Source organism: Ochotona princeps, chromosome 2 (genome assembly GCF_030435755.1).
Source record: "Ochotona princeps isolate mOchPri1 chromosome 2, mOchPri1.hap1, whole genome shotgun sequence".
NCBI classification, from domain to species: domain Eukaryota; kingdom Metazoa; phylum Chordata; class Mammalia; order Lagomorpha; family Ochotonidae; genus Ochotona; species Ochotona princeps.
The window spans coordinates 165,658,886-165,677,605 of record NC_080833.1 but is presented as its reverse complement, the minus strand read 5'-3'; the positions used below and the strand labels follow the sequence as shown (position 1 = coordinate 165,677,605).

The window sequence follows — 18,720 nt, the reverse complement described above, 5'->3', positions numbered from 1 at the left end:
TAGTGTTAAGCCATACATCACCAATTTCTTTTTTTTTTAAAGATTTATTTATTTTTTATTACAAAGTCAGATATACAGAGAGGAAGAGAGATAGAGAGGAAGATCTTCCACCCGATGATTCACTCCCCAAGTGAGCCGCAACGGGCCGATGCACGCCGATCTGGAGCCGGGAACCAGGAACCTCTTCTGGGTCTCCCACACGGGTGCAGGGTCCCAAGGCATTGGGCTGTCCTCAACTGCTTTCCCAGGCCACAAGCAGGGAGCTGGATGGGAAGTGGAGCTGCCGGGATTAGAACCGGCGCCCATATGGGATCCCGGGGCATTCAAGGCGAGGACTTTAGCCGCTAGGCCACGCCGCCGGGCCCCATACATCACCAATTTCTTAAGAAATTCCTTAACTCCTAGGGTTTTGTTTATTCTGTAGATCCAGTGGGCTTCTTTTTATCTTTTTTTTAAGGTTTTATTTATTTGAAAATCAGGGTTAGAGAGACGGAAATCTTCCTTCTGCCCTTTTACTCCCTAGATGGCCAAGATGGCCAAGGCTAAGCCAGGCTGAAATCTGGAGCCAAAAGCTTGCTGCAGTTCTCCCACTTGGGTGGTAGGGCGCCAAACACTTGGGCCATCTTCCACTGGTTTTCCCAGACATTAGCAGGGAGCTGGATCAGAAGTGGAGAACCTGGACTTAAACTGGCAGTCATTTGGGATGCCATTGTCACAGGAGACAGCTGTACCAGCTGTGCCACAGTGCTAACCCAAGTGGAGTTCTTTCATAGGTAAGCCAGTTTTCTGACAGTGCAAAATAGAAATAGCATATTAATGGTAACCGTTAGATAAGGGCTGAAGTTCATATTGTTTAATCATTCATCTGCTCTGTTGATGTCTACTTTTACAATTGGCTTTCACAGTCAGCTGATGAGAGCACACTAACAAACTCTGCTTGTGTTTTTTTAATGTTTCAGAATGTAAATTTAGCAACATTAAGGAGAAATTGCCAAACTGGTTAACTATTCAGCTTTTGGGGCCTGAGATCGTAGTATAGCAGGTGGAGCTGCCTCCGATGGCAGCATCCCATGTGAGGGTTGGCTCGGGTCCCGACTTTTTCCCTTCTGGTCCAGCTTCCTTCCAAAGGCCCGAGGAAAGCAGCAGCAGATAACCCAGCCACGTGCGAGACTACTCGCGGAGCCTCTCCCGGCTCCTGGCCATTCGCAGGCCGTTGCAGCCACCTGCGGGAGTGGAGCAGCACACGGAGAACCCGTCTCTCCCTCCCTCTCTCAAATAAATTACATCTTTTTACAAATAAGCGTTTTGAGGACTAAATGTGAAGAAGTTTAGCCCTAGCACATTTAGATTATAATTTCTGTGATTCGTCGCTTCCTGGCCTTTTGGCTAAGATCAAGCCTGGTATAATTTCTGTGACTTTAGTGTATCACATTTCGTTCACCAAAAATGTGCACAGAACAGTTTAAGATAACATTATTTTATATTTATTAACTACATGACTTTCTTGTAGTTCATTCATTCAACAAATGTTATTGTTATTGTTACCAGTCTGTGTGTAAAGAAATGAAGGAAGCTGAAAGAAGTCGTTGGGCTGCTATATAATGAATGCAGAAATAGAACCCAAGGTTTCAAACTGATTATCCAGTGTTTTCTCATCGTATATTTTAAGTGAATCATTCTTAGAATGATTAACCTACAATTTTACGTATTTCTTTGTTTCTTAAAGCCTGTCTTCGACATGGCCCTACAACTGAGCTAACAGCTGCCTTCGTCTGTCTTTCCAGGGGAGAGCTCTGCTCCATTGGGCGTGCGACCGAGGACATAAGGAGCTAGTCACAGTCTTCCTACAGTATAAAGCTGACATTAACTGTCAGGTAGGAGTGGTAAAGGGAAATGGAGCTAACAAAGCGCAGCAGTAACCATTTCAGAGTGGACACTTGATGGTATCAGTGTATTTCACAGTGTTGCATGACTGTTGTATTGTGTGACGTCATCATTCCAGAAGGAAGCACGTGAGCAGCCACTTCCTGTCTCCCGAGCCCTAGGCTTTGGCAAACCCTGGTGCGCTTCCTGTCTCCCGAGCCCTAGGCTTTGGCAAACCCTGGTGCGCTTCCTGTCTCCCGAGCCCTAGGCTTTGGCAAACCCTGGTGCGCTTCCTGTCTCCCGAGCCCTAGGCTTTGGCAAACCCTGGTGCGCTTCCTGTCTCCCGAGCCCTAGGCTTTGGCAAACCCTGGTGCGCTTTCTGGTTTTATGAATTTGCCTATTCTGTTATGTCATCTGTTGTGTCTGGTTGTTTTGCTTAGTGTAGTATGTTCCAGATACATCCCTGAAACAGTAAGTTCTTTTCTTCTTATGACAGAATTATATGTATAGCTCTAATTTTATTTGTTAGTTGATGGATGATTGTGCTATTTCTTCCTGTTTGGCAGTTGTAAATACTGCTTTGAACAATGTGTATATGTGGTTTTTTGTTTAAACACCTCTTTTCATTTGTGTTGGTTATACACATAAGAGTGGAATTGCCAGGTTGAATGGAATTTGACATTTAACTGTGAGGCACCTCCGGTCCGTTTTCCTCAGGAGCCACATGCGGCTTTCTCCCATCTTCACCAGGACTTGTTATTTTCTCTTTTTAAAAAAATTGTGGTCCTGGTGTGTGTGGTAGCCTAGTGGCTAAAGTCTTCACCTTGCACACACCAGGATCTCATATGAGTGCTGTTTCTAATCCTGGTGGCCCCACTTCCTGTCCAGCTTCCTGCTTGTGACCTGGGAAGGCAATCGAGGATGGCACAAGACCTTGGGACCCTGCACCTGTGTGGGAGACCTGGAAGAAGTTCCCGGCTCCTGGCTTCGGATTGGCACAGCTCCAGCTATTGCGGCTGCTTGTTGAGTGCATCAAAGGACAGACTTTGCAATAAAAATAAATAAATCTTAAAAAAAAAAAAAAGTCAGATATACAGAGAGGAAGAGAGACAGAGAGGAAGATCTTCCATATAATGATTCACTCCCCAAGCGAGCGCAACGGCCTGTGCTGCGCCAATCCGAAGCCAGGAGCCAGGAACTTTGTCCAGGTCTTCCACGTGGGTGCAGGGACCCAAGGCTTTGGGCCGTCCTCAACTGCTTTCCCAGGCCACAAGCAGGGAGCTGGATGGGAAGTGGGGCTGCCGGAACATGAACCGGCATCCATATGGGATGGCGAGGACTTTAGCCGCTTAGGCCACCACACCAGGCCTGTGTATATATGACTTTTCAATAAAAATAAAATAAACCTTTGAAAAAATTGCTACCATAGGAGATGTTTGTACTTTACATATACTTGTTGACTATTTGTTCATCTTTTTTGGAGAAATTTTTGTTTCGTTCTTTTACTTATTCTTAAAGTGAGTTGTTTATTTTGTTGTTGTATTCCAGGAAGTTTTAAAAACATATTCTGAATAGTGGATCTTTATTAAATGTGTGGTTTGTTGATGTTGTCTCTTATGTGTTTCCTTATCACCTCCTTATTGATATCTCTTGATGCACAAATTTTTGCCTTTGGTGAAATCCTTGTGTCAGTTTTTTCCTTATGGTGTTGTATCTTACAAGCCATTGCCAAATCCAAGCCATTAAAGTATATACTTATGCTTTGTTTTTTTTATTTACTAAGATGAAATAAACATAACACAATTAACTATCCTAACCATTGTATAGTTCAGTGTCATTTAAAACATTCACATGCAAATGTCAGTATCATCTATTTCTAGTACCTGAATAACACAAACTCCTCATTTCTCCTTCTAACTCCCAATTTGGTGAGCTGTCTCAAGGTGTCTTTTGTCAGTGGGATGGTACACTGTTTGTCTTCAGTTGGCTTACTTCTCTTACCATCTTCTGAATTCATTCATGTTGGAGCATGTATCAGAATTTTCCTTGTTAAAGCTGAAGAATATACTGTCGTCTGTATTTACCACATCTTAGGCTAGTAGTTAACACTTGTTTTCTTCCACCTTTTGGCTATTATGAATAATTTCAGTGTTAGCACAGATGTCCAAATGTCTGTATCAGCCCATGCTTTCACTTCTTCTAGTATGTACCCAAAGTGAAATTTCTGAATTACATGGTGGTTGGTCCCATGTCTAATTGTTTAAGAAACTGCTGTACGCTTTGCCATAACAGCTGTACCTTTCTCTAGTTCTACAGTACTGTATGAACCAATTACTCAACATTCTTGCCAACTCTTGTTATTTTCCAGTGATTGATTTGAGTGCCTTTTATTTGGTGTTCTTGTCTCATTTCTCTGACAAGGCCTTCCGGCACTATGTTGAATAGAAGTGGGTATCCCTGGAGTGGATGTTAGCCTAACGGTGAAGATTCCCGCGTCAGAATGCCTGGTTCAGTTCCCAGTTCCAGCTCCTGTTTCCAGCTTCTTGCTTCTGTAGACCCTGGGAGGCAATGGTATCAGCCTGAGTGGCAGGGTTCCTGTCCCAGCCCAAACTCAGTTTGTATGAGCATTTGAGTAGTGAACTAGCAGATGGGATTCCAGCTTGCTTCGTTTTCATCTCATCCTCCACACATCCACCCCCATCTGAAACTACCTATTCAGAATCTTTCTTAACCTTTTTTTACTTATTTCTTTTTCTGTGTGAATTTTGAGATCATCTTTCCAACTTTTGTTTTCCCTAGTCACCACCACTACTACTAATTTCAAACAAATTGTTGAAACATTTGTGTCTTCTAATTGCCTTGAATGGTTTGGGGATATTTTAGAGAGTTGAATGACCAAACTGGAATTGCCTGAGATTTTTTTTTTTAGGATTTATTTATTTATTTATTTTTTATTGGAAAGTCAGACACACAGAGAGAAAAGGCTGAGAGGAACATCTCCTGTCCATTGATTCACTCTCCAAGCAGCCGCATGGCCAGAGCTGTGTCAATCCAAAGCCATGAGCCCAGAGCTTTGGGCCGTCCTTGACTGCTTTCCCAGGCCACAAGCAGGGAGCTGGATGGGAAGCGGGGCAGCCGGGATTAGCACCAGCATGTGTATGGGATCCTGGCAAGGCAAGGACGTAAGCTGCTAAGCTACTGTGCTGGGCCCCGCCTGAGGTTTTTGCTTTATGGTTTTCTTATGCTTTGTTTATTCAAATAACGTAAGAAATAACAAAAACTGCTTTATGTAGCTTTATGGAACACTTTTTACTAAACACTGGTTTCCATATGAAGACAAAAATCCCAGTTTTTAGGATCAATTTTTTGGACTATGTGCCTGACAAGTCCTTTCCTTGCCCTCTTCAGAATCACATGGCCATTTTATGTTGCCCAGCGTTGGCTTTTCAGTTATGCCTTTGCACGCAGTTCATAGTGTTGCTGTGCTTTGTGTGTAGTTTGGGCATGTCCCACCTGATCCATGTTTGTGAAATCTAATCCCAGATGTGGGGCCTTGGGCAGTGAGTCAGATTAGGTCAGATCGTTATGGGGGAGCCCTTAGGATGGACCACCAGCAGCTCTGTAAGAGTGAGGTAAGAAAGTTACACATGTATGATCCCGGTCTTGTCATGCGGAGTGCGATGCCACCTCAGGACTGCTGAAGAAGGCTGTCACCGGATGTGGGCCCTTCCACCCCAGCACTGTGAGTTACAGAGGCCTCTTTCCTCTCCAAAGTTACCCAGCCTCCAGTATTCTGTGACGGTCATGAAAAACAGACTAGTACAACGGTTAAGCTTCAGTGATGGGGATGCTTTTGGCTTCGTACTTGAGATACTAGGATGCTTCCACGTGAGAAAGCCGCTGGTGATCAGCTCTCAGCTTCCCCTTTGGATTGCTTTGGTTTTGTTACTGAAAAGTCTTTTCAAATATGGACAATGAAAATTTAAAAAAAATGGAAGAAAAGTTCAGTCCTTTCGTGATTCAATCCATCTTAAACAACATTATTATTGACTGCCCTATTGGTTGCCAAAAAGGGAAATCAATTTTATTAGAAGTATTTCCTTGGCCAAGGACCTGGGTAGTAACCCGGCACGGACAGGCTGATGTTATCAACTATCTGAAGACTAATTTTTACCATTAGCCTGAAATGAAGCAGTAATTAGAGATCCGTCAAAGTCCACTTTGTGTTTTCCTGTCATTTTTACCCCTTAGATATGTCATACATTCTTTTATTGCATCGCAGTTTCTGAGTGTCCTGTGACTGATGGATTGGAAGTTGTAATTTTATTTTATTTCTAAGAAAGATCATTTGTAGATTTCATTTTCTGTCTTTCAGGATTAAGAGCATAGCTTTGTCTCCTCCCTGACTTGATATTGATTTTTAGTTCAACTCTGGCAGTTAGGTTATTACCACATTGTGTTTATACACAGCCCTCTTGCCTTGTTGAGTCTGATTTTTCAAGTCCTGAGCAAAGGTTCAAACTATCCCCAGAAGCAGGTGTTGGGATGCGGAAGATGTATGATAAACTTTCTCAGATTCGTTGTACCTGAACATTAAGGAAGAAATAGGTAGAGGAGGAAGCAGGAGTGGGGCATCTGTGGTGTCTGCACTGTGCGGTGAGTCACACAGTTCAGAAGGAAGACATGTTGGAATGACACCCAAGTGCCTGATTACTCAAGCCGTGGTCCGTGTCTCCCAGGGCCCTGCGTAGAAAGTTGTACTCGGGAGCCAGAGCCCAGAACTGACCCTACACACTCTGATATGAGGTGCAGTCTGTTCCTAGTATGTTATTTTATATTGGGCTTATTATTTATTATGTTCAGTGTTTGTGAAACCCATTCATGTTGCATTAATCAGTTACTCCTTATGTTGCTGTGTAACCTTTCTGTTGTGGGCATATAGCGTAGTTTCTGTATTCCCTAATGGATATTTAGATTTCTTTCCTTCAATATTTGATCATTATAAATAAAAGCAACTTATAACCCTCTTTGGATGATAACATACAAATTTGTTTCCATTTCTCTTGAGCATATAGGTAGAAATGGAATTACTGTATCATGTAGTAGCACTATGCTTAGCCTTTTAAGGAACTGCCTATTGTTTTTCAAAGAGTTGCACCACTTCAGGGGCCAGTATTATGGCACAGTGGTTAAGCTGACTGGAGTGTGCCCTGACTGCCCCTCACCCCAGGCTGCCCAGCTTCCCTTGCAGTTCCCTGCCAATGTGCCTGAAAAGCAATGGAAGTTTGGTGGAACACTTGGGTCCCTACCACCCATGTGGGAGACCCGAACTGAGTTCCAGGTTCCTGGTTTCAGCCTGGCCTGACCCCAGCCATTGCAGCCACTTTTGTGGGCAATGAACCAGCTGATAGAAAATGAATCTCTCTCTCTCTCTCTCTCTTCCTCTTCTTTGTCTCTCTCTCTGTTCCACCCCCCTTAGTCCCTGTAACTCTGTCTTTTAAATAAATAAATAAGTCTTTAGGAAAAAAACAGTTGCCCCATTTTACATTCCCAAGAGCAATATCTAAGAGTTCTAATTCCTCCACATCCTTACTAACACTTGGTAACATCTGTCTTTTTTTATTATAACAGTCTTAATGTAGTCAAGCAATAACTCATTGCGGTTTTTCAATAACATTTTTAGCTGACACAAAGAATTGGACATATTTATGGGGTACCATGAGATGTTTGATACATAATGGTGTTTACAGAGGCTGGAGAACGTAGTGGGCAGAGAGGAGGAATGGTTGTGTAATGGACACACATTTGTAGTTAAATGGGACCACAAAGTTCTGGTGTCTTATTATGCAGTGGGGTAACTATTGATAACATTAATGTAGTTACTAAAAAGATCTCATTGTAGCTTTGGTTTCTTTTTCCTTGATGGCTAATGATACTGAACATCTTTTCATGTACTTACTGGCCAGTCCTCAATTTGTACTTGAAGTCTGTGCCTGTTGTTAAACTTGGGCTCCTTGTTGAATTGCAAGGACTGTTCCTGTCCTCTGAACACAGACCCCTCTCAGCTGATTTGCAAATGTTTCCTTCCATTCAGCGGATTGTCTTTTCGCTGTCTTGACAGTGTCCTTTGAAGCAAACGTTTTAAGTTTTAATGGGGTCTGAGTTATTTTTAAATTTCATTTTTGCTTTTAGTGTCATAAGAAACCATTGTCTTATCAAATATCATAATGGTTAACCTTTTTCTTTAAGAGTTTTATGATGTCATCTCTTATTTTTAACTTTTTGATTAATTGTAAATTGATCCTTCTTGTAGAATATGAGGGTAGAAGGTCTGATTTTATTCTTTTACATGTGGATATGCACATATTTACCACTGCCTATTAAATTGCTTTAACATCTATATCAAAAATTGACTGTAAATGTAAAGTTTTATTTTTAAATTCTCAATTTTCCACTGATTCACACACGGACTACTGACTGATGGTCAATAATCCACGTTTATTAACAGCATCACGTTTTTATAAACTGAAAGTCACATGGGATAAGGGGGGAGGGTTTGATGATTTTACTTATCAACAGCAAAAGGGAGTTGACTTGAGATTGCAGAAATTCCCACAGTCTGCCTACAGATCCCATCAGTTGTTCCCACAGCCCTGCCTGGAGATTCCTCAGTTGTCTTCCTATAGTCTAGAAGTTGTAACAGCATCCTAAGACAAGTCATCCTTGTCTTAGAAAGAATTTAGTCTTTCACAATTAAATTGATTTTGAGATTGATTCCTAGCCTTCTTTCTGAGAATAAATTTTACTTAAGAGATTCAGCTTGATAATTTTATGTAGATTTTTTTTGCATCATATCCATAATGAATATTCACTTGTAACTTTTATTTTTTCATATTCTGATCAGAATTTGCTCTCAAAGTTGCTAGCTTCTCAAAACTGGAAGAAAAGTAATCCCTTGACTCTGAAAGAATGCATATAAGATTAGTACTGAGTGTTCTTTATTGCTTAGGTATGGGATTGTCATTCCTAGGTGAGATTCATATTTTCCTTTTTTTTCCTATTAAGTATAGGAAAAAAAAATCCCTGGGTATAATACAGGTAAATATGAAAAGACTGAAAGGCTTAAGGAAGAGGGAAGTCTCACTGGAGACCACAAGAACTGAGGAACGGTATTGTGATGATTTGTCTTGTCTTTGTTTCTTGTGTAACCTAGACTGGTTTAGAGCCTTATGTAAATGTAGACTGAGTTATAGTTCTAGAAAAGCCCACAACTAGAAATGCCAGCAGGCACAGACACCATGTGTCTGTTCTGTCTGGTCAAACTACAGAGAAGGAGGAGTCTCGAGAGCTTCTCAGTAGTATCCAAGCTAGACACCTTGGTGGGAAATTGTGCCGCTTGCTAGTAGTGTTCAGCAGGTGAGAGGAATTCATTGGGAATGGATTCTGTAGATGGTTGTAAAGTCCTGGGAAGACACTGAAATGACATGCATTCTATCAACCAGAGTTAACATGTGGAGTGCTGCTCAGAATGTTAGCCTTTGGGTGTAGCACAGAAAACACATGAAAATAATGGAGTAAGGGCTCTGAAAATCGTTGTCATTGGAACTACAGCTTATAAAAAGTTGACTAGGACCTGCACAAGAAGCCCAAGTAGGGAAACCGTCTGCTAAAATTAGTTTATTTAAATAGGAGCCAGATTTTCATAACATACTCAGAACTGAAAATTGCTCAGCATACTGAGATCCAGGACAATCAGAGTTTGAACAGAAAAAGGTGGTCAGCTATCCTGAGTCGTGAGATGGCTCAGATGTTGAACAACTTTAGAATAGTCCTCATTAACATGTTAAGTGGTGATTGCAAGCATTCTTGAATCAAATAGGAAATCTCAGTGAAAGTATAGATTTAAAAAAATCAAATGGAAATTATAGAATATACAGTATACAGTGGCTGAAACAAAAGCTCCTGAGTGGCCTAACACTAGGTGGGGATGACAGAGTAAATACTTGGCAAATTTGGACCCAGAGCAGTAGAAATGATCTAATTTGAATATCAGAGAAAAGGTAACTAGCAAAGACGTTAACAAAACCTCCAAGACTGCAGAACAAGTTTTCTTTTGATCAGAGACCCAGCAGGAGAAGGAAGTGTGGAGCTGAAGACATTCCATATTTGGGCAAAGGCGTAAACCTGCAGATTCAAGGAAGTCCTAGACAGATAAGCCTGAGAAGAAAATCGATGCCAAGATACCAAAGAAGTACTAACTTTAGAACAATGAAGAGAGGGAAAAAGTTAAAGAGAAAAATACATATCCTTAAGGAAGTAAATAGTCGTGGAAGCCCAAAGGAAGTGACGTCACATTTTTATGCTAAAACTTTCAACTGCTAATTCTATATCCAATAAAAAATATTGTTCAGGAATAAAGGTGAAATAAAGACACTCTCGGGTGAAGAAAAACTGATAAGAGAGTTTGTCACAGTAGGTCTACTTAAAAAGAATGGCTAAAGAAGCTTCTTCACATAAGAAGAAAATTAACAAGAGACTTGAAACAGAAAGGAAAAACAAATGTAGTTAGCAGAAATAGGGGTAAATATAGGGTTCTTTCTTTCTTGAGTTTTAAGAATTATGTATGTTGCATGAAAAATTACAGTGTTGAATGTGGTCCTCATTGTTGTCAAGAAATGTTTGAGACGGTTACATTATGATACGTAAAGAGTATAATGTGGCAGGATGCAAGTGAGGTCACGCCAGGCAAGTCAAGAGTGTATTTATGAACCGAGTTTGGTGATAACAGGCCCACTAGAAACTAGCAAATGACAAGTCCATGCGGCAATCCAGTCTGCGCTGAAAACCCCAAGAATAGTCATTACCCTAAAGCCCATCCGTCAAACTAAAGACCTATGTTCCATCTTCTCCAGCAATATCAGTTCTCCTAAGAGACATACAGCGAACAACCTGGACACACTTACAAAGCTGCAGACACTCACCTTTCCCTGGCTTCTCTGCCCACATTCCATGACTGCTAGACCTCACCTCTCGTGGAACTCTTGGAAGCACACACATTAGAAATAGAAAGCATCTTAGCATTGCTGTCTTTACTGTCCCGCTCAAGCAGTGAACAAAGGGTGAGGAATACAGACACACACAGGGGCCGTGCTCAGGCGCTGCTTGGCGCTTGGAGTCTGGGAAGGCAGAGAGCAGGCAGGTACTGGGGAGCTGAACCACATGGCCACGAGAGCGAGCCTCTGCCTGTCGTGGGCATTTTCTGGGGCTTGTGCGGGCAGTGGTTATGCAACAGTGCAATACCACCCCCTCTCAGGTTTCAGGTGATGGCAGATGAACTAGGTGGGCACTGGTGGGCAGAAGGAACCACCTAGGTCGTGGAGGGAGTGGCTTCCAAGCTTGTGACCCTGAACTAACCACCTACCCCACAACAAAAAACAAGTTCTCACTTTTGAAGACAAAGATGAACAGACTAAGAAAAACAACTTTTCATAAACTCATCCTCACAAAGCAAGTTCAAATCGGACTTGGATAAGAGCCGTAGTGTGTGAGAATAATGGATAAAGCAAACAGAAACATCAAAAAGCAGAAGGAAATGCTAGAAATAAACACTAACAGAAAAGAGAAGTTCATTTGGTGGATGTCACATAGACCGAACATCTAAGGAGACAGTGAACTTGAGGCTGTGTCACTCGAGACTTGCAAAACTGAAATATAATAGGAAAGAAAGAGCAAAATCAACAAGAACTTGTAATACTGTCAAAAGATATAAGTGTAATTGGACTGTCAGAAGAAGAGAAATAGCAGAAGTGTTTGAGTGGCTGATAATGTTTCAGAATTAGTGACAGACACCAGATCACGAATCCAAATTGCTCAGAGAATACCAACGAGATAAATGCGAATACATGGGGGCGACAGTGCAGGGTCCTAAATGATACAAGGGGTCTGCGTCTGCCAGTGATGAACTGTCAATACCTGTGGGTGGTAATTAACTACACACATACGGCAGTAGCTAGATTGATCAGTGAAAAAACTAGACAAAGACATGCGATAACAAATACATAAATGAGTACTTAGTTGAATTCATAGTGAAGCTGTCTGACTTGGAAGGTTTTAAGTTACAAATTTAATTTCTTTAATGGATTCAACACTGTTTTCTGTGTTTGCTGTTTTTAATAAGATGGGATAGTCAAGAAACATGCTTAGATCTATAAATTCCTCTGTATGAATGACTTTAAGTACATTTAGCAAATTTTGATATGTTTTTATTTATGAATGAAAGCTTTTTAAAATTTGCACTGTGATCTTTTTGCCCCATGGCAATTCAGATATTCGTTAACTGCTAAATGTTTGAGGTTATCTTTTTCTAATTTGCTTCTCGTATAGTGACAGAACATCATACTATTTTCATTCTTTGCAATGGTTAATACTTAATTTTTTTTGGCCTATTGTATTTCATATTTTGAGGAATAGTGCATGTTCTCTTGAGAAAACTTTTGTATTTGTTTTGATACAGTTTCTATAAAATCTTATCTGTGATGTTGGTTGGTTGAATGTTCCATATTCAAACTGACTTTTTTGTCTATTCTTTAGTTACTGAGAGAGTTGTATTGAAATCTCCAGTTATGGGGCCAGCATTGTGGTGTTACAAGTTCACCCACCACCTTCAATACAGGCCTCTTACATAGCTGCCACTGCAAGCCCCAGCTGTTTTACTTCTGATCCCAGTCCCTGCTAATGCAAGGTAGTGGAAGATGGCTACATGCTTGGGCCCCTGCACCCATGTGGAACGCTGGAGGGAGCTCCTGGCTCCTGGCAGCCATTTGGGAAGTGAACCAGCAAGTGGAAAATTTTTATTTGGATTTTTCCCTCTGTCTCAGACAAGTCAAATAAGTTAAAAATTCTTCTTTAAAAAATAAATTATAATTGTATATTTTATCTGCTTTTCCTTTTAGCCTTGTTAATTTTTGTGCATTTTAAAACTATGTTATTAGATAATACAAATTTAAGTTTAATTTACCTTGTTGTTGTAACATGACCATGGCCGTTTTTGTATCACTTAATAATGGCAACCTGAAAATGTACTTCATCTGATGCCAAATCTTCTTTTCTTTAAATATTAATTGCCTTTTGTAACAGTATTTGGATTATCTATGTCTTTCATTTCACTTGCTGGTCAACTTGGCCCACCTTAACAAAATACCACCGACTGAGTGGCTTAAACAACTTTAATGTTGTCACAGCTCCAGAAGCTCCAAATCCAAGATCAGGTTGCTGTCAGGATTTGATTTCTGGCGAACCCTGTCAACTAACTTATCAATCACCGTCTTCATGCTGTATCTTCATAGGGCTTTTCCTCCATGTGCATGCAGGGTAGGGGAAGAACACAGCCTGGTGATCCTTGCGATTCTTCCTCTCAGATTAAGATCCTTTGTTTCTTAAGATTTATTTTATTTACTTACTTATTTCGAAGTCACAGTTACAGAGAGAGAGAAAAGACAAAGAGGTCTTCCATCTGCTGGTTCACTGCCAAATGGCCACAATAACCAAGACTGGGCCAGGCCAGAGCCAGGAGCCAAAAGCTTCTGGGTGTCCAACATCTTGGGTGCACAACCCGAGTCGTTGGGTCTTCTGTTTCTTTCCTAGGCCTATTAATAGGGAGCTGAATCAGAAGAGGAGCAGCTGGGAGTTGGCACCTTCGTGGGATGCCAGTTGTGGGCAGCAGCTTAATGAGTTGTGCTACATTGCTGGCCCCCGAGTCTACCCTCAGGACCTCATGTAGCCATAATTACTTATTTAAAGGCTCTTTTCCAAATACATTCATTTGGGGATTAGAGATTCAACATTGATATTAGTTTGTGAGCAGTCCCTAACACTGTTTTCATATTTCAGGTGTATTTCTTGTAATAACATGAATTTGGTCTTGGTTTTTGTTCAGTCTGGGTATCTTTTATTTGTAGTGTTTAATTCGTTTTGCTTAATGAACTGTTGTTGAGTGTAAGTTTTCTGTCTTGCTGCCTTTTTCTTTTTGTCTTGCTTTGTTTTGTTTTTCCTTTCGCTTCGTGATTTCTTTGTATTCATCAAATGTATTTTTGTGACTTTTTTTACTTTATTGGGTATTTGCCATACTTTTAAAATTAAAAACAGCTCCTCCCCTTGTTGCAGTCTACCCTAACCGATCCATTCTTGCTGTGTCCTGAGCAGTATTAGAACCACAAAGTGGTTTATTTTTTTCTACATTTTTGGCGTCATTATGATATCTTTTTAAGTTTCATGTTTGTCACAAACGTCACAGCATGCTGTGGATACTGTTTTATCTTTGACAATGTGCTCAGCCTTTTTTTTTTTTTAAGATTTATTCATTTTTATTACAAAGTCAGATACACAGAGAGGAGGAGAGACAGAAAGGAAGATCTGTCCGATGATTCACTCCCCAAGTGAGCCGCAACGCACCAATCCGAAGCCGGGAACCTGGAACCTCTTCCGGGTCTCCCACACGGGTGCAGGGTCCCAATGCATTGGGCCGTCCTCAACTGCTTTCCCAGGCCACAAGCAGGGAGCTGGATGGGAAGTGAAGCTGCCGGGATTAGAACCAGCGCCCATATGGGATCCCGGGGCGTTCAAGGCGAGGACCCCTAGCCGCCGGGCCACGCTGCCGTGCCCTGCTTAGCCTTTCTTATGGACTTTCATTTCTCCCTGAACTCCCCTGTGTGCCTACTGTTGTTTTCTCCCATCCAAGTCCTAACCAGGCCCGACCCTGCTTAGCTTCTGAGATCAGACAAGATGGAGCGTGTGCAGGGTGGCATGGCCGTAGACTACTGTCGTTTTTCTTTAGCCCCAAGCGCTTTACAGCTTCTTGAGGCATTGCCTGCTAGTGATGGAATGAATTCTCTGCTTTTATTAGTATGAGAATGCCTCTTTCACTCACAGATTAGGAAGATATTTTGCTTAATAGAGAATTCCTTGTTAATTTTTTCTTTCTGCCATATAGAGCTAACATTTCTATTGTCTTTTAGCTCCCATCTCATAGTTTCTTCTTAAAAAATCAACTAAATTTTGATTGCTGTCCTCTGAAGATAACACATGTTTTTTGCTCTGATTATAATTAACATTTTTCTATATATTTCATTTTCGAGTAATGTCTAGGTGTGGTTTTTGTTTTTAACCTTGCTTGATGTTCACTGAACTTTTTATATGCCTTTTATTAATTGGAGGAATTTTTAAGCCATGACTTCTGTTTTATTCCTTCTATATTTTTAATTAAAATTTCCTTTTAAAAATATGTTTGTAATTAGTACATAATATTTATGTTGTGAAGTGTACAGTGTGATTATGATGATCAAATGAGAGTAATTGGCATGTATGTCACCCCAAACATTGGCTGATTTTGTGGGGTGTTAAGTGGAATTACAAATGTACTCTGGAATGTCTTTTTTTGTTTGTTTTATTTTTTAATAATGGTTACATCAGGGTGGGAAGGATCTAGGTTTAGGCAAAATTGGGTAAACTCATTGCTTCTAAATTTGCTATTTCTTCTTGTTGTTCCTGGGGAAAGGGGAGAGACAAAGGGGGAAGCCACTCACGACTTCCCACACATCCCAGTACCAGGGATGAGGAACCGCCTCCTCATCTCAACCCAGAGTCTCGGTGTGTACATATTCTGAGGGTTCTGTCCAAGTGGTTTGGATAGTTCTGGAATGCTGTCGATTTCAGCGACCCAAGGATGATGTCACCTCCCAATGTCCACTGGCTCCAGTCACCAGAATTTTTTGCTGCCATCGTTTATTTAGGGTAGCTGTCCAGTTTGTTCTGTTCTCTTTCTTCTGCTGCAGCACCAAATGTGCTGCCATATTCTCCTTTTACAACTAGGCCTGTATCCACAGCTCGAGCTTTTTCATTAAGTAGGACACGTTCTTTCAGGCTAGTCCAAGTACACAGGCCAGGCATCCCAAGCATCACTGGATTCCCCCCCCTGGGGTTCATAAACACAGCACCAACCTAGTAGGTGGGCCCCAGGACCCGGGCCAGGCGACCGACCCAAGCCCTGCCAGATCCCCCAACCCTGGTGCTCTCAAACCCGACACCCACCTGGTATGCAGGCCCCGGGACCCAGGTCAGGAGACCAAACCCCCACCATATCCCCCACCCCCGGGGTTCATGAAAACAACACCCACCTAGAAGTTGGGCCCCAAGTGACCCAAACCCCAGCAGTTCCCCGGTCCCTGGGGCTCAGGAACCCAGCCCCGTCCACAAAAGTGGGCCCCAGGACCTGAGCCAAGCTACTTGAGCCCTGTCAGATCCTGCATCCCTGGGACTCACATACCTGGCCCCCACTGGGCCCAGGATGGCATGACTCGCCTCACCTCAGCGTCTGCAATCTTTTTACGCAGGATGACCTAGTCAAGTCTGCCCCCCATTCCAGCTACTGTTGATGGGTGCTGCATCCGATCCCAGCCCAGCCTGATTGCTGTTCTGGTCCTAATGTGAACTGGCTGGTGTTGTGGCCTGATCTGGCTCCTCTTGTCCCCTGCCTTGGTTTTCAGATCTGCCAGTGGGTGTTAGGTGCTGGTCCCAACTGGTCTGTCCCCAGACCTGACCCACAGCAAGTACTGTAACCTGGCATGGTCTGGGCTGCTCTTTGCCTTGCCTCTTGGAAGAGCTTGGGAAACTCCAGACACAGCTTTCACATAGTCTAGCGTGAGTCAAGACCTAGTCTGGCCTGTTCTACACCCAACCTGGCTCTCACAAGCACCACTGGGGACTGGAGCCTAGGCCAGCGTGTCACTGCACAGTCCCAGTGCACACCTGCGCCCGTGCAGTCTGTAGCCATGTCCGTCCATGCCTGCTGCCCTCAATCCTACTCTTGTTCTCACAGTGGGAATCCCAACCTGGAATGGCTTCTTACAGCAAAAAAAGCTGTGTTGTTTAGAAGAAGAATCTGCAAGTCTCCGCAGTCTACAGGTTTATCATTGGCCTTCTTGACATTATTTGCTCCTTTAAACAAGTTTTACAGCTTTGGTGGGGAAATAGGGAAGTCAAAAAAGCGAGATTGTATTCTCACAGTAACCTATCTGGAGATACATGACTCCAATTTGTTTCATTACTGATGTTCATTTTGATAATTTTGTCTTTTTCAAGGTTTATTTTACTTAAAAGAATTAGAGGGGGGGGGGGACATCTTGCATCTACTGCTTCACTCCCCAAATGGCCACAAAGGCAGGAGCTGAGCTGATTCGAAGCCAGAACCCAGGAACCTCTTCTGGGTCTCCCCCATTGGTGCTGGAGCCCAAGGCCTTGGGCTGTCCTCTTACTGTTCTTCCAGGACAGAATTGCATGGACGTGACAGGGCATAGAGGATGCTAATGCGGGGGTGCTGCTGCACTGGACCCCATTTTGGTCATTCTGTTAAGGTGGTATCTTGAAGTATTGACAGAAAAATTCCTTCTTTCCTTTTGTAAGTCGTTGCTATGTTATAGGGAGACACTTGGAGATTGTGGAAATATCCTGTGCTCATCACATTTCACGTTTTTATTTACGTCAGCCTGGATTCATTATTCTAATTCATTGTTATCATTATTCAAGTCTATGGCTAGGTCCTGTCATATTTGTCCAGAGACCGGCTTTGATTTTTTATGTGTCTGTCTGACCTCTTCTCATCACCCTTGGAGCACTTTTATACCTCTCGCATGACAAGTTCCAGGCTCATTTTCAAATTTTCCCTTTTCTTACTCTGCAAATATCATTTTCTCTAGAGAACACTGGTTTGATTTTGCGGAGGGTGATATTCAGAAGTCAGGAGCTGGGCACTGAGTGTGTTCACTGCTCAAGGCTGTGACTCTTTTCAGGCCCTGCCTGCACCCGTGGGCGTTCGCGTGTGCGGCCACTTCTCTGCATGGGTGCTGTAGTCGCAGGCCTCCCATGGCCGTGCTAATTTGGTCAATCCCTTTGTGTGTAGCCAGTCTGTTGCCACTTGCACCTGATTTGCGTGTGCACGTCCACTGTAGGCTGCTCTGCCCGTTTGCTCAGATCCCTGCTTCGAGACTGGTAATATCCTACAGGGGCGAAGAGCTCGGTGTCATCTTCCCTAGGAGTGGCTGCATTCCGTTATCCTGTGTCACAAGGAGAGGCCAAGAGTCAGAGCGTGTAGTCCAGTCGGGTCTTCAGCTCAGCTGGGCTCGGTTGCACATCTGACCAACCCCAGTGCAGCAAGAGCCACCAGGGAGCATTTGCTTGGGACCCTGTGGGTCTCTGACTCCCTGCCTCGACAGACTTGGAGAAGATTGCATCAGGGATTGGCTGTGTTGACCTCTGAGCTTTGTGTTCCAGCTTCCGACCTCATATTTGGGCAAGTCTGTTGTGGCTGAGACATGTGGTTCGAGGCAGGTCCTTTCCTCAAGCAAGAAATAATGTATATCCAGAAGACTTTGTGCTTTTTGGAAACTCTGCCTTCCTGCACAGCCCGGTTCAGAAAATAAAGCATTTGGCAGAACAGCAGCTTTGTGTTAAGAACTTCAGAGATTTTAAACTTGCCGAACCAACCCCATGCAATCTTTTCTGATTTCATTCGTTTAAGTAGCAGCATTGCACTTAAGCCAAACTCAATCTTCAGCCTGGTTTGGGTTAATCAGATGCCCCCGGGTAAGAGTGTTACAGGAGAAAGCTGCTGTCTTCTGAACAGCTCTCTGGGTTAGTTCACTTAATCCTCTTCATAATACAGTTTTTTCAATTGATTCGATGCATTGAAGCAGTTGCTATAATGGGAAAATTGCTTTGTAGCGTCTTCCACCCTTCCTGGAGTCGGTCATCAGCCACCTACTGTTTGTGTTGCTTTTTCCCTTGCCATACTGACCTTCCTGTGCC

The 18,720-nt window shown here is 42.6% G+C and overlaps 1 protein-coding gene across 2 annotated transcripts in view; it reads left to right on the top strand.

The window, feature by feature from the left end:
* Nucleotides 1-18,720, top strand: part of ACBD6 (acyl-CoA binding domain containing 6) — a 188,839-nt gene that overhangs the window by 81,879 nt on the left and 88,240 nt on the right. For both annotated transcript variants that reach the window (XM_058660737.1, XM_004598636.3), the window contains exon 6: nt 1,785-1,874. In XM_058660737.1, coding sequence (XP_058516720.1) covers nt 1,785-1,874 — 90 coding nt within the window. The remainder of the gene's footprint in view (nt 1-1,784; nt 1,875-18,720) is intronic.